The 23,791-nt window shown below is 35.4% G+C and overlaps 5 protein-coding genes across 7 annotated transcripts; 3 read left to right on the top strand and 2 right to left on the bottom strand.

The window, feature by feature from the left end:
• Window positions 1–635: 635 nt before the first annotated feature.
• Window positions 636–2,227, top strand: atp5mf (ATP synthase membrane subunit f). Its single transcript, XM_039687250.2, has 4 exons — window positions 636–781; window positions 1,551–1,658; window positions 1,790–1,906; window positions 2,014–2,227. Exons 1-4 carry the CDS (start codon window positions 766–768, stop codon window positions 2,040–2,042), a joined length of 270 nt encoding a protein of 89 aa, XP_039543184.1. The 5' UTR covers window positions 636–765; the 3' UTR covers window positions 2,043–2,227.
• A 193-nt stretch (window positions 2,228–2,420) lies between these two features.
• cpsf4 (cleavage and polyadenylation specific factor 4) lies at window positions 2,421–5,991 on the bottom strand. Of its 2 annotated transcripts, XM_039687248.2 has the most exons (8): window positions 5,586–5,991; window positions 5,388–5,438; window positions 5,153–5,305; window positions 4,796–4,891; window positions 4,482–4,575; window positions 4,313–4,385; window positions 3,058–3,231; window positions 2,421–2,953 (listed from the first exon to the last, which is right to left on the bottom strand). In XM_039687248.2, exons 1-8 carry the CDS (start codon window positions 5,686–5,688, stop codon window positions 2,885–2,887), a joined length of 813 nt encoding a protein of 270 aa, XP_039543182.1. In that variant the 5' UTR covers window positions 5,689–5,991; the 3' UTR covers window positions 2,421–2,884. The 2 variants fall into 2 exon arrangements, with proteins under 2 accessions (XP_039543182.1, XP_088984854.1); XM_089128728.1 differs by lacking the exon at window positions 5,586–5,991 and having other exon boundaries at window positions 3,058–3,228; window positions 5,388–5,468.
• A 1,620-nt stretch (window positions 5,992–7,611) lies between these two features.
• bud31 (BUD31 spliceosome associated protein) lies at window positions 7,612–9,086 on the bottom strand. Its single transcript, XM_039687263.2, has 4 exons — window positions 8,883–9,086; window positions 8,526–8,648; window positions 8,267–8,433; window positions 7,612–7,810 (listed from the first exon to the last, which is right to left on the bottom strand). The coding sequence occupies exons 1-4, from the start codon at window positions 8,974–8,976 to the stop codon at window positions 7,760–7,762; spliced, it is 435 nt and encodes a 144-aa protein (XP_039543197.1). The 5' UTR covers window positions 8,977–9,086; the 3' UTR covers window positions 7,612–7,759.
• Window positions 9,087–9,105: 19 nt separating this feature from the next.
• On the top strand, window positions 9,106–15,595 carry pdap1b (pdgfa associated protein 1b). 2 transcript variants are annotated; one of them, XM_089128727.1, is made up of 6 exons: window positions 9,106–9,220; window positions 9,814–9,905; window positions 10,681–10,773; window positions 12,732–12,850; window positions 13,364–13,515; window positions 15,054–15,595. In XM_089128727.1, exons 2-6 carry the CDS (start codon window positions 9,840–9,842, stop codon window positions 15,116–15,118), a joined length of 495 nt encoding a protein of 164 aa, XP_088984853.1. In that variant the 5' UTR covers window positions 9,106–9,220; window positions 9,814–9,839; the 3' UTR covers window positions 15,119–15,595. The 2 variants fall into 2 exon arrangements, with proteins under 2 accessions (XP_088984853.1, XP_088984852.1); XM_089128726.1 differs by lacking the exon at window positions 9,106–9,220 and adding an exon at window positions 9,329–9,609.
• A 427-nt stretch (window positions 15,596–16,022) lies between these two features.
• LOC120490232 (serine hydroxymethyltransferase, cytosolic) lies at window positions 16,023–22,458 on the top strand. Its single transcript, XM_039687667.2, has 12 exons — window positions 16,023–16,161; window positions 16,953–17,051; window positions 17,251–17,396; window positions 17,554–17,669; window positions 17,781–17,941; window positions 18,189–18,270; window positions 18,834–19,046; window positions 19,278–19,394; window positions 20,213–20,335; window positions 21,541–21,657; window positions 21,790–21,900; window positions 21,991–22,458. The coding sequence occupies exons 2-12, from the start codon at window positions 16,965–16,967 to the stop codon at window positions 22,161–22,163; spliced, it is 1,446 nt and encodes a 481-aa protein (XP_039543601.2). The 5' UTR covers window positions 16,023–16,161; window positions 16,953–16,964; the 3' UTR covers window positions 22,164–22,458.
• The last annotated feature ends 1,333 nt before the right edge of the window (window positions 22,459–23,791 follow it).

Below are 23,791 nucleotides of genomic sequence, written 5' to 3'. Positions count from 1 at the left end.
TCAGCTGCCATGAAAGCTTTTGGTCTTCTGCCATTTACAAATAGATGTGCACTTGCCTATGAACATCCCTAAAACAACTACTAATAATACCTGATTTTGCAACAATAAATTAAGTGTCTATATACTGTAGCTTTTGCCTAAAACCACATACACACTGCAAAAATCCAGTAATTTTCTCTCTAGCAAAACTTAAAACAATCAAAATAACAGATCTAAATAAGTCTAAAGAAATGTGCAAGTGTTTATATAATAAAAACCAACAAGTAGGTCTTATTACTCACCACATGTTTACTACCAGGAAGATGCATTATGATTTGATCATTGCCAAGTGCGTATGCAGTAATGTCTCCCTCCAGTGGTAGTAGCCTATATTAAACAGACCAATTTTACGTAGCGTGTTTTAGATGCGTAACTTTTCACGTAGCCTACTGTTTGGTGTCATTATTGTGCCAGAAAATGTGGTATTTCATTAGCATATTTGCTTTTGTGTAGGCCTTTTCTAGAATAAACCAGTTAATCCTAGAATAAACCGATGAGACTTTTTATTTGTTTCTTGTATTACATTGATATCAAAGCCCAACAGCATATTATTGATAATATGATCGTTTAGCACCGCTCAGAGCCATGGCTCTGGCACCGCTCTTCTAACCAGCGGTCACATGATCTGTAAACCCCGCCCCTTATTTTCCCCGTTGACGTCATTTGATTTTACTCCCAGCGTACCCTGCTGCAGCAGCCATCATCTTGAAGTTCAGACAGAGCAAGATGGCGGATAAACCAGGTATGGCTGAATGGGAATTGCATAGTTGGATTTGCTTATCTGTATTGCGTTAAGGTTTTTACAGAAATCGTGCTGTTTTAGTCATCTCTGTGTCTGAAGACAAGAATTGCGTGAATGATGTCGTTTGTGCGTGTAGTGACGCTGAAGGCCTCGATGCAGGCAGACGCGAGTCATGTCAAGGACTTTCAGTAACATTGCCTGATTACCTTCATGACTGAATAATGTCCAGGACATGCAAATCTTCCGTTTGTGTTTTGTGAGATGTTCGTTAGTGAATCGTGCTGGTTTGTAAACGAGGGGGAAAAAACCAATTACATAATGCTTAACTACTATAACGTTATACTGCATTTAACTGCTGGCTGAGAAAAAAGAAGCAGCAAATGTTAATTTTGTCATGTCTCCTCACATTTTTCAGAAAATGGCAAACTAATTTAGTAACTATTAATATTTGTAATAATATTTTATTAAATATTGTGCCGTGGCATTGTTCTCTTTACAAAAAGTATAGTAGCATTACCAAAGTTTCTATGTTTATACCATGATACTGAATAGTCACCAAATAGTACTGAAAACTTTACTACTAGAATATTTTTTTAAAGCAAACAAACATACCATGGTGTTTTTTGAGTCTGCTTTGGACTAATTGGAACTAATTATATACTTTTGGGATTTTAAGTTTCATTTGGATGCACAAAACTGACTCACTGAGCTTATCAAATAAATCCGAGTGAAATGCCTTGACAATTGTTTGTGTTTATTTCCCCCTCAGTTGCCCTGGCCCAGAAGAAGCTTTTGGACGTAAAGCTTGGGGAACTGCCATCGTGGCTCGGGAAAAGAGACTTCACCCCAAATGGACTTATTGGTGGAGTTCGTGGAGGTGACTTAATTTTCGAAATTAATGTAGTTTTTTTGGGGGGAAAAAATATATTAGAAAAACATCTTTGATCAATAATATTGTAGTAATTTCTGTTTGTGTGTTATAATCTCACTAATCAAATCTCATCGCAGGTTATGAAAGATATTACAACAAATACATCAATGTGAAGAAAGGAGGTATTGGTGGAATTGCCATGTTCATTGCTGGTTACGTTGCCCTGAGCTACCTCTGGGAATACGATCACATCAGTAAGTACTAAAACTATTGGAGAATCCATAGTAATGTCCTTCGCCATTGTACTGTTGTCTAAATTTAGTGTCACTAAGAAAGTGTTTCTTTTCTTGGCCCTCAACAGAGCACGACAGGTGGAGGAAGTACCACTAAAACAAATCCTTCATCTGTAGCAGTGTGATCGCCACACCTCTCAGCTTTCTCTGTTTGTGACTGTTGTGACCAAGAATAAAATGACATTTATTTAATTTGGACTCTTTATTGAAAGCATACGCTGTATGTATAATACTTGATTATTCACATTTCTTGTGATGAAATAAACATGTGTTTTGTCACGACTCAAGTGTTAGGAAAGTTTTACTGATTTTGAATACAAGTTCAGTATGCAGTCAGTAGTGTTGCAACTGAGATTATTAGGGGGGGAAAGGAGGGACAAAATTAGCCTCATCCAGAGACAAAAGCTAAAACAGCATGAATAGTCTGTGCTACTTATTAAAAGATACAGATAAAACAAGTCCAAACAAAAGATAATGCTTTTATAAACTCAGTTAAACCTTTATTGTAAGTACATCCATTTTTATAGATACAAAAAGGCATGTCAATAGACTGCAAAGTGATGTTTCTTCAGATCATCTTGGCTGCTAAATGACACAATGTTCTCCCTAAAGGCTGTCATAAATTTTCCATGAATTTTAGCATTGCTTTAAAGCTTAAGCAACCACAATGCTAGTTGCTCCAATACAAAAGACTCACATTTCAAAGTATGTGATTATGTAAGGGTTTTGTTTGGAAGAAAAACAAAAGTCAGTAAAAAAGCAGTTTTCTACCTTTTCAATGTGTGTTGATTCATTGTGATGCTCTTGGCACATGGACAGTGAGGTAGAACCACATTTACATCACTCATCTCTAACCTTTACAGTGAAAGGGTAATGTACCAGGAATTGAATACCTCACTTTGCCAGTTATCACCACATATTGATCCTTTATTCTGAAAACTACTGTCCACTCAAAAACGCCAGGTGTCCTTTTGTGCATTTGTTTGCGTAATGGCCCTTCTCACCGCACTGGAAGAAGCAAACAGACATTGAGTGTGATTGCACATTTTGAGGGCATCAAATTTATATCGCAGAGAAAAAAGTTTATGCTTAAAATCAAATGGGGGTCCCACCTTGTAACATGTAACTTGGTCCAGTGGACGAGGACCGCGAGGTCCACCCATGTTGCTGTGAGAATGCATTATCCCAACAACATTTGGCATTCTCTGGTGGTGGTTGTTGATATTGGGGTTGGTTAACTGGATGAGTGAATGTGACGATCTGTTTATGGGCTGCATGTTTTGCTGCTGAAGAGTAAAAATTAGGATGAAACATCAAAGTAAGCATTAAAGAGAAAATATTATGTTGTTTAAAAAGTTCATTACGAGACACGAGAGGGAAAATTGTCAATGTTTTTTGCATTCCCCTGAGAAACTTTGTGTTCCCACAAAAACTGCATTTGTGTAAAAAACGTCACATTGAGAGACTGCAAAAGCATTTAAATATATATTTTTTCTCCAATTTTATATTGTTTTAATCAGCATGTCTTATAGGGGCTCTGTAGAATAGGTAAACAAGCTTTAGTGTTCAAAGAACCTTTTTTCACATAATGAATATTATTGCAGCATTTCTATTCCCAGGCTGTCTGAAAAGCACAGACTGAACTCCTTACCATAATCGCGACAACACTACAATTCACTGTAGCCTCACCTTATTTCTTATTTGCTTTTACTTTGGGGCAGGCATTATGCTAATATTTCATATTGTGACAGACGTTTGCAGAAGTAATATCTGGACTTTGCGTTTTAGGCAGGTCTGGATCAGTGTTCTTATTTAGACAGAATAAGAGCCATTTACATTACACCGTTTATAACTAAAAACAGAAAACTTTTAATGCGTTGGCCATACATTTTTAGGGGCTGTACATATACAAAATTTACATATTTTGGGGGCCTGAAAATACAAACTTTTGAAAATGAGGATTGAAAGTGCAAATTTTTGAAAGTGAATATTGTTTGTTTGAATAACGTCTCCTTGTACACTACAAAAACACAAATTGGTGTAAACGGTGATGCAATGCATATTATGTGTTCAGGCCAATTACTGGCCTGGTGTGAATAATAAAGTGTTTTTAGACATTGTTGAAGATTCATGTGAACGGGATTCGTTTTGACAAACATCGTCTGTATGCTAAAGAAGCAAAGTAAACACTTTTCCGTTTTTAGTACAACATTGTAGTGTTAACATTCCCAAAATCCCTTTTGCGGGAGACTATGTGCTTTGTAACTTTGCAGACTGTATACATGTGTAAACAGATATATTACACACAAAAGGAAGAGGTAAACAATCCTTTACAAGTATTTTGAAAAAAAGAAGAAGAAAAAAAACCTTTTGCTGAGACTGTGCTTGTTGAGGTAATGGTGGTTGTTCAGCCGCACCCATTGGGAGTTCAAACCTTGGGCTAAGAATTACAAAAAAAAAATTATAATTTGGTTAAAATTGAAGCAGAAATGTTTCTTTAAATCACATTCACAACTGCAATGACAGAGATACTCACTGCATAAATTTGCATGACTTGCCCTCTGGACAGAAGCCAACAAGATAATTTACACAAATGACTCTTCTTGTGTGTCTGTGTCTGCAATCCGGACCTTAAGAGGAGGTGGGGGAAATGCACATTTTATGTTTTCTGTTACAACAATTAAATTTGAAATATCTGTAATGTAACTTTCATTTAAATATTAAATTAAACATTCATTAAAACATCATAGCTTGATTAAACAGAATTGATTGTAATACTTTTTAATATTTTTAAATGTAATAAAATATATAAACATGAAACTGCAAATCTCTGAAAATAAAAATACTTACCATGCTTACAAAAACCCCTATCATACCATGGGCAATCTTTAATCTTAGATTCTGGGTCAATGTGCAAGAATGGACACTCTTTGTTACTGCACTCCCCTGCACAAAGAAGTTATTAATACTTATTACACAGACAGATGGATGGATGGATTAGACCGATAAATAGATAGATAGATAGATAGATAGATAGATAGATAGATAGATAGATAGATAGATAGATAGATAGATAGATAGGTAAATAAACAGATAGACAGACAGACAGACAGACAGACAGACAGACAGACAGGTAAATAAACAGACAGACAGACAGGCAGGCAGGCAGGCAGACAGACAGACAGACAGATAGATATAAATACTAACCGAATTTAGAGTAAAAATAACATTCAGGCATCTTTGTCATGTCATACTCGTGTAAAAATTCACATTGGTCTCCTTTCTTGCATAAACCTCTAAGCCAGTGCTTGCACACCACAGTCTTTTCTCCACTGATGTGTCTGAAGGGGCACATTCCACCTGTCAAAAGAGAAAACTGTAAAGTCAGATCAAATCAGTAAGTCTCAAGTTAAAACTTTAAACGAGCGTTTGGATTACATGCCTTTCATACAAGCAGCTCTCATGAAGAACTCGCACACAGCAGCGCCAGATTCTGAAGAATAACAAGAAAAGATTTAAGACCGTTATTAAAAGTCTTCTGTCCTAGGGAATATGTATCAAGCAGTTCGTCTTATATGTTGAAATATGATAATAAATCAGAAAACGAAACAAATATTCATCAGTGCTCCAGTTAACTTACTGTCCATTCCTGGAAATGGCAATGGTTGAGCGCCCAATTGTTGTTCTACAGCCATTTCTAGATCAAACTTGAGATGATCGGCACTAGCGATTAATTCCTGCATTTTGGTATTATATTCTTTTTTTAAGAGCAGCAGAAAGTTTTTCGTTATAACACTTTATCTGAAAACTAAAACAAGACTTGATGGCTAACAACTTATCAATGTGTCTATGATCGGGTTTACTACAAGCCGTAAAAAGAGAGAATAGCGAAAAAAATATGTTGGTGTATTAATTGAGTAAACGATATTTAATGAAGCGCATGAGTGGATCGGTAAAAGAGATAAACATTGTAAATAAACAGTTGATTTTAGAACCGTCTGCTTCTTCAGCGCTGTTCAAGTGTGACCTCTGACCCGCGAACTCCAGGCAGTATAATCAATTCCAACAGCATCGAGGTTTCTGGGAACGCGCGAATTCCATTTTTTTTTTTAATGTATTTCCTAAAATGAGTAATTTCGTAGTATTAATGTCAAAAAGGTGTGCTAATGATCTACTGGTGATTTGTCGTTAGATGGCGACTTGGGCGCCATAAACCATGAAGAATACACGAGATGATGCTGATATACTGATCAGTGTGTGGGTTGTTGATTAAAATGTCTGCTGCAGTCACTAGTAGCGCCATGCAGTGTACTGCCAACCCCAACCAATTGTATTATACAAGAGTGCTGACAGTGGTGTGGCTGGACAAATTGTACGGGGATTTCAAATTTGAATGTGTGAATCTGAGCTTTAGTAATACATTTATGTATTTCTCAATTTAATATTTTAGTTAATAAAACGTAGAACACAGCCGGAGGAGGAATTCAATAAGAATTTAGTCACATCCACTTCTGAAAATGTTGCTATTCATTATTTTTAAGATAAAGGACTAACACTCATGAAATTGCAAGGAAATGATGTGAAAAATGAATTTGTACCATCAGTAAATATTTTTAATAATATTAAGGACATTTTTATTGCCATTCTGTAGGTGTTAGCTGAGTGAGCATGCTGTCAATATTGCACATCTGAAGGGGGAAAACGATTCATAAAAACATTTTCATATACGAGTTCCAGCTCCAAAAAAGTAGTACTTGTAATCAGATTATATTGTTTCAATTAAAATACCCATAATCAGACAGTTCATGTTATTTAATTATTACATGTTATTCCTCACAATGACAGTAAGTTATTCACAATTCATTGAATCTCCCTACTACTACTTTTTTTTAAGTTCTTTTTTTAATAACTTGTTTATTCAGAATGTCTTTCAGGTTTGTGCAAGTGCTCACACAGACCAGCCACTAATCAAGTGCCTAACACTGAAAACCGAGACCCACACAGCATGATTTACTGAAATCATTTCACTTTTAAGTTTTCTCAACATTGCATATCTAATCAGCTCCTGACAAACATATCCTTCTAATTATCACAGTCATTAATTTAATCATATGTCTTCAGAAAGCTTTTGTCTTTCAAACACATTGTAATGTACAGAAGTTTCACATACTTACATGCAAGGCAGGGAATCCCCAACTCAACTGAACCTCTTTGACCTAATATATTTAAGTGAAGTACCCCCTGAGATTTTAAGATAATAGGTTAGGTCAATAATAGGATTAAGACAACAATCATACAAAATAAAATTAAGTTCATGGCTCTCTATTGTCAGTTAATAATAACATAACATGCAGGCAAACCCATAAAATATATATTTAGTATTTAAATATAATTTACTTAACAGTTTCATTAAACTCAACCTCCCCATGCAGTTCCATCACAATCCCCAATCTGGGAAACCCTGGGGTGCGTTTCCCGAAAGCATCGTTAGCCAACTATGGTCGCAAGTTCCGTCGTTACCAATAGAGTTCAATGAAAATTGCGACCAACTTCCGACCATAGTTGGCTAACGATGCTTTCGGGAAAAGCACCCCTGACGTGTAATATAAAATTTATAAAATATATATATATGATTGATAATCAAAGAATGAGACTGGACACTGATCCAAAATGATTAAGATACAGCAGTTTAATAAAAAAAAGTCAAAACATACATAAACAATCATATTATTTCAACAGAACCAAAATCGTAATAACACCATTAAGTGTATTTAAAATACAAATCAAATGTAAGTAAGCCGTTTCCCCTTTGCCTCATCCAGAACATCCTCTGCATCCACAGTGAGTGCACTCAATGATACGACCCTAAGACAACAAAAAGCAAATTAGGGACAGTGAAAGAAATTTTAAAAACCTTGGCATACATAATTACTAACAGGACCAGTGTTTGATGAAGAGAAAATGGATTCACTAAACGTTCTAGACACAGAAACAGCTTCTTCTCACAGGCCATTTCCCTCTTAAACAGTTAAATGCCTCCCAAGGCACATGCCTGAGTGCATATCCTCCCATGGTACATGCCTAAGTGCAATCCTCCCATGGTGTGCGCAATATCTTTGTATATTAATCCGGTCATTTTTTCATATTATTTACAATACTGTAAATGCTAATTCTGACTAATCCTATCAGTGTCTATTTATTTTTATATGTTAATCTTAAATTCTGTCATGTCTTGTTACATTTATAAGTGTATGCTGGAAGCGTCAATACCAAGGTAAATTCCTTGTGTGTGAACACAAAACAGCTCTCTCTGAATCTTACCACTTCCAGCTTGCCCTTGGGAACTCTGCATATGCAATTTGTTCCAAAGTTTGTGTCGCGCGTCTGAATGCACCGCAGACAGCACAAATTTTCATAACCTTGTTTCTTCCATTTGGCAATCAAGTTTTTGTCTGCATAGCCCTCTCTGATGCAGTACTCATAAAGCTCTGGGAATAAAACAGAAACGAAGAGTTAACAACTTATAGATCTCGAAAGAAAACAAACACTACAACGCAGAATCTAAATAACGTTACAATACCTCGACTGATAGCCTTTCTCTTGTAGAAAAGGTCAAAGATGTAACGGCTGCGTTGGTGATGAAGTCGGAAGATTGGCCAAAGAGACTCAACTTTACGTTTGCCCTCATGTGGCTCGGTTTCAGCTGTGGATGTAAAGCATCTGTTAAGACTGAACACAGCGATAGATGTATAAACGTGATATTATCAAGCCAATAACACATTAAAAAGTGACTTCTTAATATTTTTTATGTTTTGTTAACGACATACATACATTTTAATGTTTTATTACGCCAACGTCTATTCTGATCATTAAGCGTTCCAAATAAACAATCGACTTGTTAGCTTTTTGGCTATCGATTGTAGCTTGCTAAACCAACCTTCGCGCATTTTCTGGTCCAGTTCGTCAAGGGTTGGCTCTATGAGCTCCCAACCATCTGGAGGTGGTTTCCTACTCCTTTTTACCTTAGGCATTATATTATTTAGGCACTATACTATCGTCTGCGTTATTTAGAAACAGCAACAACGAGTTGATGCATTTGGAACTGTCGCCAGGCAAATTACGTCACTCGTTGGGTCCTTATAGAAAGACTTGTTACACGAAAGTTACGTCAACGAGCTGTCTTTGTTCTTACACATATAAAACGACCTATAATTATTATCAGGCTTATTTTATTTGACATTTCATTGCTCAAACGGATTGCGTTGAAATCCTGAGGTATACACATATTCAACATTGGTTGTATTTTGGTGAAGCTGTGATGTTATTCTCTCTTCCAGTATATTGCGTCAGGCTAGGTGCCTGCTTGTGTGCCTGAGCGTAAATATAGAAATATGGACGCGCTGGTTGATCATCGGTGACTGTACTTACTTAATCGTGGAATTTTATATTTGTTTTATTTACTGTATCGCCCCAAGCCAATCACAACCACGTACAATTAATTACTGCAATTTTGTACCTACAGAATTGGATACGTGAGAGTGTGGTGAAGTGAGGCAACCTGCTATAATAACTGTACCAAGCTTTTGTTGGGACTGGGAGTGTGTTTGAGTGGATTTATTTTTTAAATTACAAGTAAAGTTTAACCTTGATCATGCCTAAAGGAGGTAAGAGATTATTTAGTTTTAGAAAACGTAATGAGCTTGTGCTGCTCATATAGTCTGCATTATGATTGATATTATATACAGTCTGTATTCTGTACTTTTAAAATAAGTATTCTGCTTTATCTGGATATTTGTAATTGACAACAATACTCTTAGAAAGTGATATACCCCAGCTCAACCCCTTTTTTATGTTGCTGCTTATTTTAGGGAAAAAAGGGGGACACAAAGGTCGCATGAGAACCTACACAAGTCCTGAAGAAATAGATGCTCAAATGAAAGAAGAAAAAGAACGAAAAAAGGTAAGTTGTATTGCAACTAAAGACAGAAATGCAAACAAATATGCAAAAGAATAAGCTTTTAAAGTAAACATTAACATTTCAGTAATAGTCTTAAAGGGATAGTTCACCCAAAAAATGAAACTTCTGTCATTACCTACTCACCCTCATGTCGTTTCTAAACCTGTAAGACTTTTGATCAGTTTAGTTACACAAATGAAGATCTTTCTGATGAAACCTGTCCCTCCATTGACAATTATACAACTACCACTTTCAAGCCCCCAGTAAGTTCATCAACAACAAAAAACATAACTGACATTAGGGTGAGTAATTAATGAAATATATATATATATTTTTTCCGGTGGACTAACCCTTTAAAACGGTCAAGGACAGCAGCTCCCTCTACTGGAACAGTTTTGAGTAGTTTCTTTGAGAAGGGAATGCTTATAAACAGCTTGAAATGAAAATGAACCCCATTAATTCAAGTGTGTCCTAATAAACTTACGGCCTTGTCATTTTTGACCATGTCATTCTTATTCAAAAATGTCATTAAACTTTCAGTGCAATGACATACTTCTCTCTGGTGACGTACGCCATATTTCTCCATCATTTAGTCTGTTTAAACTCCACTCCTTACAATTTAAGATAACAGTAGTTAAGAAAAATAAAAAACTAAAGTTTATTGATTCTCAAGAGCTCCAATCTCTACTGCCACATTCAGATTCAGTGGCCATCTGCAAGTCAAATTACCTGAACAAATGAATTGTTTATGTGGTAATGGTTTATTTTGACATTGTAGAATGAAGAAGAAGGTGCAGCAGTGAACGACAACCAGAGTGAGGACAAACTGACAGCATCAGGCTCAGAGGACAGTGACGATGAGGGGTCACAGGTAAATTTAATGTCAGAATTGGTGCTTCCATGTTCCTGCAGAGCTGTCCATCTACTTGTCCAGATACTTCTGCAGATTCATTCATCAGAGAATACCGTGGAAGTTCTGGTCACAAACATCAGGCACACTGTTAAGGACCGCTCACACCAAGAACAACTTCTATAACGCCTGTATTAGCAGCCATCCACACTAATGTATGTTCTAACGTTCTGTTTATTGTAAGCGTGTGCTGCAGATTTGTCGTCTGCCGCTTTAAATGCTTAAGCTTGTTAAAGTCTGTGGATTCTGATTGGCTGTCAATGTTTCTTTCATTTATCTGCTGAAAAAAAAAAAAGTTAAAAAAGTGATTCCAACAATATTGTTGCTCTGTGTTGTTATAGTCATAGTTGTGGTGTGGATTGCCCTATTCTTATAGTACTAGAATGATTATTAAAATGTCATAATTATCATTATAGTTTTTGTCCCTGGTTTGAATGGACCTACTCTCAGTTTAATTAAGCAGAGCAGTGCTCTTTGATTAGTCAGTCACTCAATCACTGCGTTTAGAACGTAGGAATTATATATGTGGAATCATGTCAGTCAGTCACAGTCATCTGATGGATGAAGGTTGGTTGGCGATACTTCAAGTTGAAGTTTTTTTTAGCTTTAATTTATTTTCATTACAGTTTTAGTCTTAGTAATTTATTACTTCAACATAAACCTATTTTATTTCAGTTAGTTGCAAAGCCAACATTTCTAATTTACATTTTGTTTTGTTTTTTAATTTACCTCTTTCATATCTAATATTCTTATTTTATTTCTCTTTCAGCCTTATTTTCTTATTAAAGTATTTATATATTTTAATTAACTAAATCATTTTAATAGTTTTAGTTTCAGTTAACAATAGGTTCAAGGTTCAAGGTTCAATTTATTTATAAAGCACATTATAATACAACATGAGTTGACCAAAGTGCTGTACATACGAAAGAATAAAACTGTACATAACATGCTGTACAGAAAATAGAAAGTAAAAAAAAAAAAAAAAAAAAAATAATAAAATAAAAAAAAAATCAGTGAATCACAGTTAAATTTTACGCCTTTCTATGGACATCACAACCTCTCAATAAAAAACAATTTCACCAATACGTACTCATCGACCTATTTCATCAACGTACTCATGGGCAGTCGAACGCTAATGCAAAAAAGTACGTTTTTAGGTGACCTTTAAAATCATTGATGGAGGAACATTCCCTGATATATTGGGGTAAACAATTCCACATCCTGGGGGCAGCTGCTGTAAAAGCACGGTCTCCTCTCAGTTTCCTGAATGTTCGCGGTACCACCAGGAGATTCGCTGATCTGACCTCAAGGTTCTTTTTGGTTTATGTACCTGGATAAGATCCGCTATATAAGTAGGGGCAAGACCGTGTAATGCTTTGAAACAAAATAAAAGTATTTTAAAATTTATCCTGTATGGCACTGGCAACCAATGTAATTTTTGTAATATTGGAGTGATATGCTCGAATTTTCGAGTGCCTGTCAGGAGTCTAGCGGCTGCATTTTGTACCAGTTGTAATCTATGTAAACTTTTTTGTTGAACACCGTGGTACAATGCATTTCCATAGTCCAGTCTCGAGAAAATTAACGCATGAACCATTTTTTCCTGGTCTTTCTGTGCTACAAATGGCTTAATTTTAGCAACTAATCTTAGCTGGAAGAAACTCGTTTTAACTGCTAGATTGATCTGTTTATCAAATCTTAAAGCACTATCACAAGTTATACCCAGATTTTTTACTTGATGTTTCAGATAAGGGGATAGTGTACCTAATTCTATTTTAGTTAAGTCTGCAGACTCAGAAGGACCAAATAACATCACTTCCGTTTTAGATTCATTTAGAGACAGAAAATTCGCAGACATCCACTTTTTAATCTCCCCGAGACACTCTACAATAACAACACTGTCTCCATTTTTGTCACAGAAAAGGAAGGGTATTGAGGGATTGATCGAGATTGAAAATCCTAATCGAGTTGCCCAAAAAACAAAGAAAGTCACAGAGATAGAACTTGAGGGTCCTAAACAGCTTTCCAGAAGAGAAAGGTGAGAGACAACATCTTTATCTCCAACTACTTGTTACCCTCCCATCATTTGTCATCATTTTATTTGTATAATTTTTTATGTCCTTGCTGCTCACATTATACTAAATGTTTGATATACTTTAAAGGGATACTCCACTTTTTTTGGAAATAGGCTCATTTTACAACCCCCTCATAGTTAAACTGTTGAGTTTTACCATTTTCGAATCCATTTAGCCTATTTACTGATATTTAGAAGGATATAAGTAACCAGACAGTTTCTAGTCCCATTGACTTCCATAGTAGGAAAAAATATATACTATGAAAGACAATGGGACCAAAAACTGTCTGGTTACTGATATTCTTCTAAATAACGGCTGAATGGATTCGAAAATGGTAAAACCCAACTGTATAACTGAGGGAGTTGTAAAATGAGCCTATTTCCATAAAAAGTGGAGTATCCCTTTAATTTACTTTTATAGAGTCTACTAGATCTGTTCCCTTTCAGCGATTTAATTTTTTTTCTTCCATATTTCAGAGAAGAGATTGAAAAGCAAAAGGCCAAGGAGAGGTATATGAAAATGCATTTAGCAGGAAAGACAGATCAAGCTAAAGCCGACCTCGCTCGACTCGCAATTATTAGAAAACAACGCGAGGAGGCCGCACGGAAAAAAGAAGAGGAACGTAAAGGTAAATCTTCAGCAAACGGTAAACTTTTGAAAGGCCACATTTACACTGCAGGTCCTGGATCAGAATAATCTTGTTTTGTAAATCCAATGTTTTGCTATCCAGGATCAGGTACTCTGTCTTCTTTTGTACCATAAAAAATAGGATTGGATCACTCTGATCTAGACACTTTTCCGGATTACCAAATCTGGATTACATGGGCTTTCATTTCACAGTGTGGTAGACTGCTAGATATGTAAAGAGCAACAGGTAGAAGAGTCAGTGTTGGTCACTTTAAAATGTTTTTATAAAAAACAGAAAGACAACAACATAAACAAACATCTTCAGTAACATTTTAAATTTCCTTCATGTAAAGAAAAATATGAAATGGGAGAAAAATTATATATTTTATATACATTTAGTTTTGCATTGCCCCAAGAAAGTTTGCATTCATTCTCAAAGAACTCAAAAGTTTTCAGAGTGAATGCAAAGTTTCTTGTGGGAATGCAAAACATTTGTGAAAGAACACAAAAGCATTAAAATTAATTTATCCTCCAATCACATATTTTTCCTTCCATTACCATGTCCCTTTAGGGTTTCCGTAGCCCCTTGTGTGACCCACAATAAAAAACCAACAAATATATATTCAATAAGGGATACAGCTGTTAGATTAACCAGTCAAAAGTATTTTCCCTGATGATTGTCCCAATGTAGTTTATATACTGCGATTAAAAACACATTTAAAGTTAAATATATTATGTTTTTTTAGATCGACAGCTGTTTTGGGGATTATTTTATTGCACCAAAATTTTTTGTTTTACTTTACTGAAAGGCTTAATACATGTAGCATACGTTTTTACTTGAACTGTTAAACTAATCAAGATCCACATAAAAATATAAATGGTTATATATTACATGATATGAATGGGGTTTTTTTTTTTTTTTACCAGTTTTAAAGTTTTATTAATTTTTTTTTACTGAAATCCATCCTTCTGCTGGGATCAGCACAATCCTTCATTTTTTGGAACAAAGGTATCCTCATCTATTTTACTTAAAGGTTTTGAACAACACAAACTGATGGTTTAATCCAGATCAAAACCAAGACTGGATTTTGTTATCTAATCCAGTTTTGAAAAACTTCTTCTTTTTTTGTTTGAACAACCCATTTTTAAGATTTCCTCCAATCCGATAGCCGAAATTTGGTTAGATTACTTATGAACAACTGTGGGCCCAGCTTATATCTTATGTCAAAGTGACCCATATCCGATATCTGCATTTACACTTTACACTTGGTATAATAACAACCCAATGTAGACATACTGACCCAGAAAAGCTTAGACCGAAAAAAAGTAAAATTGGCGCGATTTGCAATAAGCGCATACGAAATAATTAAAGGTCAATTAAAGATCATCTCTTAAAGGGTTAGTTCACCCAAAAAAGAAAATTCTTTCAGTAATTACTCACCCTCAAGTTGGGTCACTTAAACCATGCAATGTAAATGGGGGCAAAATGTCTCATGGCAAATCAGAGATTAATTAATGTTTTCTTCTTTGTCGTTGTAGAAAAAGATGCAACAATGGCGGCAGCAGCGGCGGCGAAAGGACTACATAAATTGTCTCTCAATTAATTCGAACATTGGATTCTTAGCGGTTTTAACGCATTTGTGGACAGTATATAATTATATTGACAATGTTATTTTTGAAGACAACGCAAAAGATAATGTGGTATGCTATGTAAGATGATATAACACAATGTTCCATTGAAAAAGAATATTTCAGAGGATATTAACCCAAAAAGCAGGCATTTTATTGTCCAAATAAAATGTCTTTGTGTAAAGCTCTGGTGCTTTCACTAAAGTGACTTAATCTTAATGCTTGCTTTCACTCAGTGATATTAGTATAGACATATTTATTAATATATTAACGAATTTGCCACATGTAAATGTGTGGACTTTGCCATCTCAGTTTAAAGGATTACTGTAAGAATAAAGACATCTGTCCTCAGTTGTAAAGGACCTGGTGTAATTTAGAATGATGTTCTGATGGTATTCCCTTTGAATAATGTAAAGAAAATCATACCAATAAAATTTCAGAACTTTTTATTATATTGTGAATTTTTTTTTGTTAATCTTAATAGTATTCTTTAATTCCTTCAAGGAACTGTTTTGATTTTTTTAAAGGTGTAGATTGTACACCATACATTGTACCTGAATGCATTTATATTTTTGACATTTTGTGGTTGTTATATGTATTGACATTTATATTATTTTTTAGATCATTACATTATACATGATATCATTTATAAATTTCATTTTAGAGTATTCATATTATTGATATTTATAAATATTTTATATATTTTTAACATTATCATATTGCACACAACCCCTTACCTTTGTTCTCAAAGCTCCAGAAAAGCCCAGGGTATAAATAGTATTTGTGAAGTTAAATATAAGGTCTGAACAAAGAAGTATCAATGCAGAAAATATGCTCTTTTTATACTATCACGCCAGTCCTTAGTGGGCGTGACATGACGTGATCGACTAGCCACGCCCCGCAGCGTGATCATTGGTCTCCAAATTTCGCGGACTTTGACACGAGGATACCTAAAAGAAAGAACATATTACATTCACTAAATGTAATTCGGAACGAAGCGTTCATCACATTTGTTAAGGTAAGTGGAAGAACATTCCCACTGTATATACTAGATATGTTTAGAATGTAACGTTAGGTAGCGTAAAGCATAGTTGAGCGGATCAAATCAAAACCTTGTGACTGTTTGCATGTGCTTCACATTCTTGGCCGATTAATGTTAACCTCTTCGGTTGTGCAGATAACATTAGCAGCTATGTGCATAAAGAACGCTTACATTAGTGCTATATGCACGAATCGCATCGTTTCAGTTTTTATTATAGTAAGGTTAAACGTTTCCATCACTCACTTGCTATGTATTATTTCAGTTACAGGATGTATTTAGCGGGAAAAATGTAACCCTAAAGGCAGTAGTTCCGGTTTGTCTGTCACACTAGTTGCAAATCTAATTTTGTTTTACCCCTAAAGTTATCGACAAGACATGGTTCAGCATAAAGTTAGCGACGAAACATGTTTCATAAGCGTGCTCCGCACTGCCAGCTGCAGTTGCATCATTTGATTGACAGCTGAGCAGTGTTATTTTAGTACTATAGCTACTATTATGGTATTTATTAATATATTTTCAGTGTCTATTTTTTAAAAATATGTATATTTCCATTTAACTTATTGCACATTGTTTGAGTAATTTTAGTACTTTTAGTATTTTAGTAAGTTTTTAACTAATTTTCATTTGGACGAAGAATAAACTGCTTTAAAGTTTAAGAACTCAACTCAAGGACATTAATGCTTTTATTATAAATAATGTATCCCAGTTTACACAGTATGTTTTGCATATGGTCTTCTCACATGTAACAATAACATAATTTCTTCTAGTGGTAATCAACTATGGCTCAGCTCAACGGCCATGATAATAAAACATGGGAATCTCATAACAAGATGATGCTGGAGCCTCTCAGCACAAACGATCCTGAGGTAAGTGTGTGATGATTATACAAACAAACAGCCTTAAAACTATATTATTTTGAAAGCATGCAGTGTACCATGAGTGATATTGTGAAATGTGTCTCCTAGACTATTATCTGCCCCGTGACTTGACAGCTGTAGCACATCTCTGCTTGACTAAAACGACTTGTCATTGTTTATCGCATTGATCGATTTCTGTTTGCACTAGGTATTTGACATAATAAAAAAGGAGAAGCGGCGGCAGACGTATGGATTAGAGCTCATTGCGTCTGAGAACTTCACTAGTCGAGCTGTTTTGGAGGCTCTTGGTTCCTGCATGAACAACAAGTACTCTGAGGGTTATCCTGGTCAGAGGTGACTTGTGCAATGACATTTTTATATATTGTTTAATTACAATTTAATGTTGTTTTTTGAAATGAGAATAAGATTAATATTATTTTATTTAAACTTAGCACTTACATATTGAAAAATGTGCTTGTGTTAAATGTCAAATTTTGTTTAATGTTATAAGATATTATGGAGGCACAGAGCATGTTGATGAATTGGAGCGTTTGTGTCAGGCAAGAGCTCTGAAGGTCTACGGCCTCGACCCGGATAAATGGGGAGTGAATGTTCAACCGTACTCTGGTAGGCTTGTTTCTGTCACTGGACTGTTGCTGCTGGAAGAGATGATGTAACAAATTAAACATTAACAATCAATCGCACATTGTTCAAAATATTGGTTTTTTTTTCCCTCAGGGTCACCTGCGAACTTTGCCGTATACACAGCCATAGTGGAACCTCATGGGCGGATCATGGGCCTTGACCTTCCTGATGGCGGCCATCTCACCCATGGCTTCATGACTGACAAGAAGAAAATCTCGGCCACATCTATTTTCTTTGAGTCTATGCCCTATAAGGTAACCTTGTGATTATAATCAACACTGTAGTGAACACTTTAGTGTTAAGTTCAAAATTTACTAAGACATTAATAAAATCAAAAGTTGTATCTGTTAAACAATTTTAATAGAAGAGAACTAACAATGAGCAGCTGTATTTTTATTAACTAACGGTAAGAAATATGAATAAATACTCTTACTGTATTTCTAATTGCAAATTTTAAAACATTTAAGTATTGGGACCTTATTGTAAAGTGTTTTTCCCCAGGTAAATCCAGAAACTGGATATATTGATTATAACAGACTTGAGGAAAATGCTCGCCTCTTCCACCCAAGACTAATCATTGCAGGTCAGCATAATTTATTTCTTTGGAAATCTAAGGAATTTCTGAACTACAGGATGTAAAGTATTCATAATTTTAGATGTTGGACAAAAAAATTGTCTTTTTAACCTTAATTGAAAACGCTCCTGTTACTGTCACTTGGTCCCCTGAGATAACGGGAACGAGCATTTCATGAGAGATATTCTCTCTCTCACTATCTCTCACTTTTCTCTGAATACTGAAGCCTGATTGGTTCACGTCTGTGAATTTCACCGACAAATTGGCCTTTCAGGCCGTCAGAATGGACGGGGCCGACTGGCAATATAAGTTGCACAAAACAGCCATATAGTCTGAAACCAGACAGTTTCTGGTCTCATTGACTTCCATAGTATATTTTTTCCTACTATGGAAGTCAATGGGAACAGAAACTGTCTGATTACTGATATTCTTCTAAATATCAGAAAATCGTCTGAATGCATTTGAAAACGGTGAAACTCAACAGTTTAACTCTGGGGAAGTTGTAAAATGAGCCTATTTCCAAAAAAAAAAAGTGGAGTATCCCTTTAACATTTCCGTGTATCATTGTTAAGGAACCAGCTGCTATTCCCGTAACCTGGACTACAGTCGGCTGAGGAAGATCGCAGATGAGAATGGAGCGTATCTTCTGGCAGACATGGCTCACATCAGTGGTCTAGTGGCAGCAGGAGTCGTTCCATCTCCGTTTGAATACAGTGATGTTGTTACCACCACGACCCATAAGACCCTGAGGGGCTGCCGAGCTGGAGTCATTTTCTTTAGGAAGGGTGAGTTCAGAATGAACAGTCCTGTCACACTAAATCTTGGCCCTTCTCAATATGGGGGTATGTCAGTCAATAAATGGGATAACAAAGTAACTTGCGTTGCTTATTTTTAAAAAAAGTAACTCCGATATGTGCTGCAAATTAAAAAAAATTACTCTACTACTTGGGGAAAAAAGTGATCTGATTACATAACTTGCGTTACCCCAACACTGGTCCAAATACAATCCATTTCAGGAGTTCGTAGTGTTGATGCAAAGACAGGAAAGGAGACCCTTTATAACCTGGAGAGTCTGATTAACCAGGCTGTGTTTCCTGGACTGCAGGGTGGCCCTCACAACCATGCCATCGCAGGTAAGAGCTGACGCCCTCCATGTCTTTTATTTAAAGGTTAGAGAAGTTTGCATTTACACTAGGGATGTTTATGATTAATCGAAGATCTATTAATTGACATATGATTAAGCTTACCGTTTAATTTAGTTCAGTAACCAGATGCTGAAAACACGGTCAATACATAGTTATCTGATGCTAGATGCACATTGCACAGGTGTTTATCTCTAAGTATTACAATCACTGCAAACAGCACGATGACACCACTTGACAAAAAGAACCATTCATTTGTTGGCCTCCCTGTTATCAATCAACCAGTATCTCAATCAACAGCCATAGCAGTGCTTGCCAGTAGGGAATGTAGGTACTGGTACACTGTAATCTTACAATGACTAGTGTAGTGGTATATTATGCACTGGATTCATCCTGAGTTATTACTTGACTTCAATTCCAAATTTAACAAAATTTATACTATGTAGTAACTATGTTCACACACATATATATTAAAAACAGTACATTTTATTTTGAAGTCTTTTTTTAATTAAATTTAACAGTAAATATGTATTCATTTGTATAAATTAAATAATAATTTAATGTTATCACTCAAATTACTAATTAAACTAAGACAATTATTACATTCTAATTTACAATTATTATATATATATATATATATATATATGGTTAAAATTAAACCTTAAATATTTACTAATTATATATAAACTAATTTAATTGTTTATTGATGACAATAATTACGTTTTCTAATAATTAATTATTAATATATATATATATTTTTTAAATTCTTGATTACATTTCAGATTTTGTTTGTTTTATGTATTGTGCAGGGGTTGCTGTTGCTTTGAAGCAGGCTCTGACTCCAGAGTTCAAGAACTATCAATTGCAGGTTCTGGCAAATTGCAAGGCTTTAGCATCCACCCTAATGGAAAAGGGCTACAAAGTTGTTACAGGTAAGTTTCTTAAAGGAGTAGTTCACTTTAAATAAAACTTTTGCTGATAATTTACTCACCCCCATGTCATCCAAGATGTCCATGTCATTCTTTCTTCAGTCGAAAAGAAATTAAGGTTTTTGATGAAAACATTCCAGGATTTTTCTCCATATAATGGACTTCAATGGGAACCAAACGGTTCAAGGTCCAAAAGACACTTTCAGTGCAAACTGCAAACTGTTCAAAGGGCTTTAAACGATTCCAGACGATGAATAAGGGTCTTATCAAGCGAAACGATCTCTCATTTAAAAAAAAATAATAATAACAAATTTCGTCAAAATAACTCTTTCATCAAAATGAATGAATCTTTTTTCGTGTCATTTGGTTCATTCAAACGAACGAAATTAACGAATTGACTCTGGAAATTTTTTTAATTTGTTCATTTTGATGAACGAGTTCGAACAGGAGAGTCACAAGCGTGCACCACAGAACAGAGCAAGGCGACAATTTGAGCTTATAAAACTTAAACTTTTTTTTTTTTTTTAAATGAGCGATCACTTGATAAGACTTGATATTCATCGTCTGGTGTCGTTTAAAGCCCTATGGAGAAAATCCTGGAATGTTTTCATCAAAAACCTTAATTTCTTTTCGACTGAAGAAAGAAAGACATGGATATATTGGATGACATGTGGGTGAGTAAATTATCAGCAAAAGTTGTTTTAAAAGTGAACTACGCTTAAGGATTTAGATATAAATTATAGCTAAATGAAATCATTGGTTGATTGAACATCAATAGGCTTCATGCCGTGCGTCAAGTGACCAAACCGGAAAACGGGTCTCATCGCATCCGCTTGTCAGAGAAAAAGTGTTAACGGCCGTAAGAACTGACTACGATATCTATGGATTTTTAAGGTAATCAGCTAACCTAACTAGTTCACTTTGTTATTGACATTTAATTCCATTGAAATATCTAAACGTTACTGTGAAGAAGAAAAATATAAAACGTTTAAATATCAATCTGAACATGTGAGGGATATTGGTTATGCTAATCTTTGCTCGCTCCTTTTAAGTTATCTTGAGTAAAACCGCAAAAAATTTCATGAAGCACATACAAAAGACCTGGACCAGAAGCGATGCGATGCGATCTGTTTTACAGAATGCGGAAGTAAGTTGTGCATAAAGCCTATTGGCAACTTTGTTCCCTTTATCTTTCATTTTAAATTTAGGCGGCTCAGATAATCATCTCATCTTGGTTGATTTACGTTCGAATGGAACTGATGGAGGAAGAGCAGAGAAAGTGCTGGAGGCTTGTGCCATTGCCTGCAACAAGAACACCTGCCCAGGTGCCTTAAACATGCTCCATTTATAATACTTGTCCAATTGACCCAATCTTTTACAGTCTTTTTGGACATGTTTTTGGATATTTTACTACAACAATCTGATCAGTTTTTCCTCTCCCAAACTCCATTTTGAAGGTGATAAAAGTGCGTTGCGCCCAAGCGGCCTTCGTTTAGGAGCTCCCGCTCTCACATCTCGTGGATTATTGGAGGACGATTTCCGTAAAGTGGCTGAGTTTATTCACCAGGGTGAGTTTGTTTTAAGCAATACTATAATATCATAGCATATGGTACGAACTTTTAACCTACATCAGACATTGATTGTGTATCTGCTCTTAGGCATTGAGTTGACATTGGAGATCCAAAGAAACATGAATCCTAAAGCAACTCTGAAGGAGTTTAAAGAGGAACTGGCACAAAATGAGAAGTACCAATTGAAAATAAATGAAATCCGAAAGGAAGTTGAAGACTTTTCTGGAAAGTTCCCAATGCCTGGGTTGCCAGAGTTATAATTGGTCTTCCCGAAATAAAGATTTCTTTTGATTTGAAGGGCCAAGACTTGGATAACAACACGATCATCATACACCTTAATGTGATGACTTCCCTTTTAAATTAATCATTCAAATGACCTGTTTGTCTTTTGATATCTTTTGATATCTTTTGATTGATATTTGCTTATTTCTCTGGATTAACCTGCGTAATCTAAAATTGTGACTGTCTACTAAAACCGATTAACAGAGAATAAATATCCAACTGGCACAATAAATTTGGACATCCAATGCAAATAAAGTCTATTGTAAATGTGAACATGTGACTGGACCTTTGCCATGATGGTTAAGTATAAAATTTACCATAACTTTATTTACCTTAATAAGTTTACATGTGTAAGTCAATACAAATTCAGAATGAGACAAATCATGTGCATAAAGAAAAGTATGTTTTTGCTGAATATACAAACCGTTAAAAGATAGGTATAATACCTTTTGATAAAGACGTGATGCACATGGCTAAATCAGAAATAATTTAATGAGATTGAAGGCAGAGTAATTTCATAGTGGGCAGCAACTTAAAGAACACAGATGACCCTTAATTTACTTTATTGCACAGCTGTCACTTTTAGACTGAACGAATGTATGGATCCAATTGCACTGATGTACATCCCATATGTAAAGCCATAACTGACTGTTTACGTGAGTACTCTCCAAAACGGCCATAGACATAATGTTGTGTGTATTTGTCCAATCGGACTCAAAAGAGCTCAATTCAGTAGCCTTCTCGCGCTCTGTATAGCTATGTGCATGGCTCTGCAACCCTGGAACTTAAACCCTGAACTGTTCCACCATGACCCTTGTTCCCATACTGAAGGCTGGCCAGACATTTTTCACCCCGATTCCTGTCGTGCTTGAGTCTGATCTGCCTGTTTGGATGGTCCAACTTTGAGTTTCCTGTTCTGCTGGTCCCACTCAAGTTCCCCCTCAGGCTGCCGGCTTCACCCACCTGCCCCTCCTGGGTCCTTCTAGAGAATACTACAAAACTATGAGAAGCCAAACACACCTAAAGTAAGACTGTGGCTGACCACAGGTGTACTTTAGTTGTTTTCCCCTGCACATAAAATAATGAAGATCGAGAAAAAAGAATGTAAAAAAAAAAATTAAAATTTTTTTTTTTTTGTAAAGGTAGTACACCTTTCATTTTTTGTTGTAAATGATTGAACATTTTTTTAAAAATTTTTTTTTTTTTTTACATTCTTTCTTCTGTAAGGTGAATGCCAGAAAGTCTGGGCAACCCTTCGAGAGAGCAAAAGGCTTCTGAGAATTATCATTTATTTTACTATTTATTTTATTTTACCAGGAAGGTCCCATTGAGATACAATATCTCTTCTACCAGGGAGTCCTGGTCAAGATAGGCAGCACAAACAAGAATACAAAGTAATAAGACACAACGTAAAAAAAAAAAAAAAAAATATCACATATCTGAAAGGCAAAATTAATCCTAATCAACTGTTAAAACATTTACACCGTTCAATAAAAACAGACTTTAAAAGGGTTTTAAATGAAGCTAAAGATGACATTTCATAATTGATATACCCTGTAGTTCATTCCATACATAAGGAGCATAATTAGAAAAGGCTGATCTGCCT

Source organism: Pimephales promelas, chromosome 3 (assembly GCF_988280905.1).
Source record: "Pimephales promelas chromosome 3, fPimPro1.hap1.1, whole genome shotgun sequence".
Classification (NCBI taxonomy): Eukaryota; Metazoa; Chordata; class Actinopteri; order Cypriniformes; family Leuciscidae; genus Pimephales; species Pimephales promelas.
Note: the sequence above shows the minus strand (reverse complement) of the source record. Positions and strands in the feature narration are given on the sequence as shown.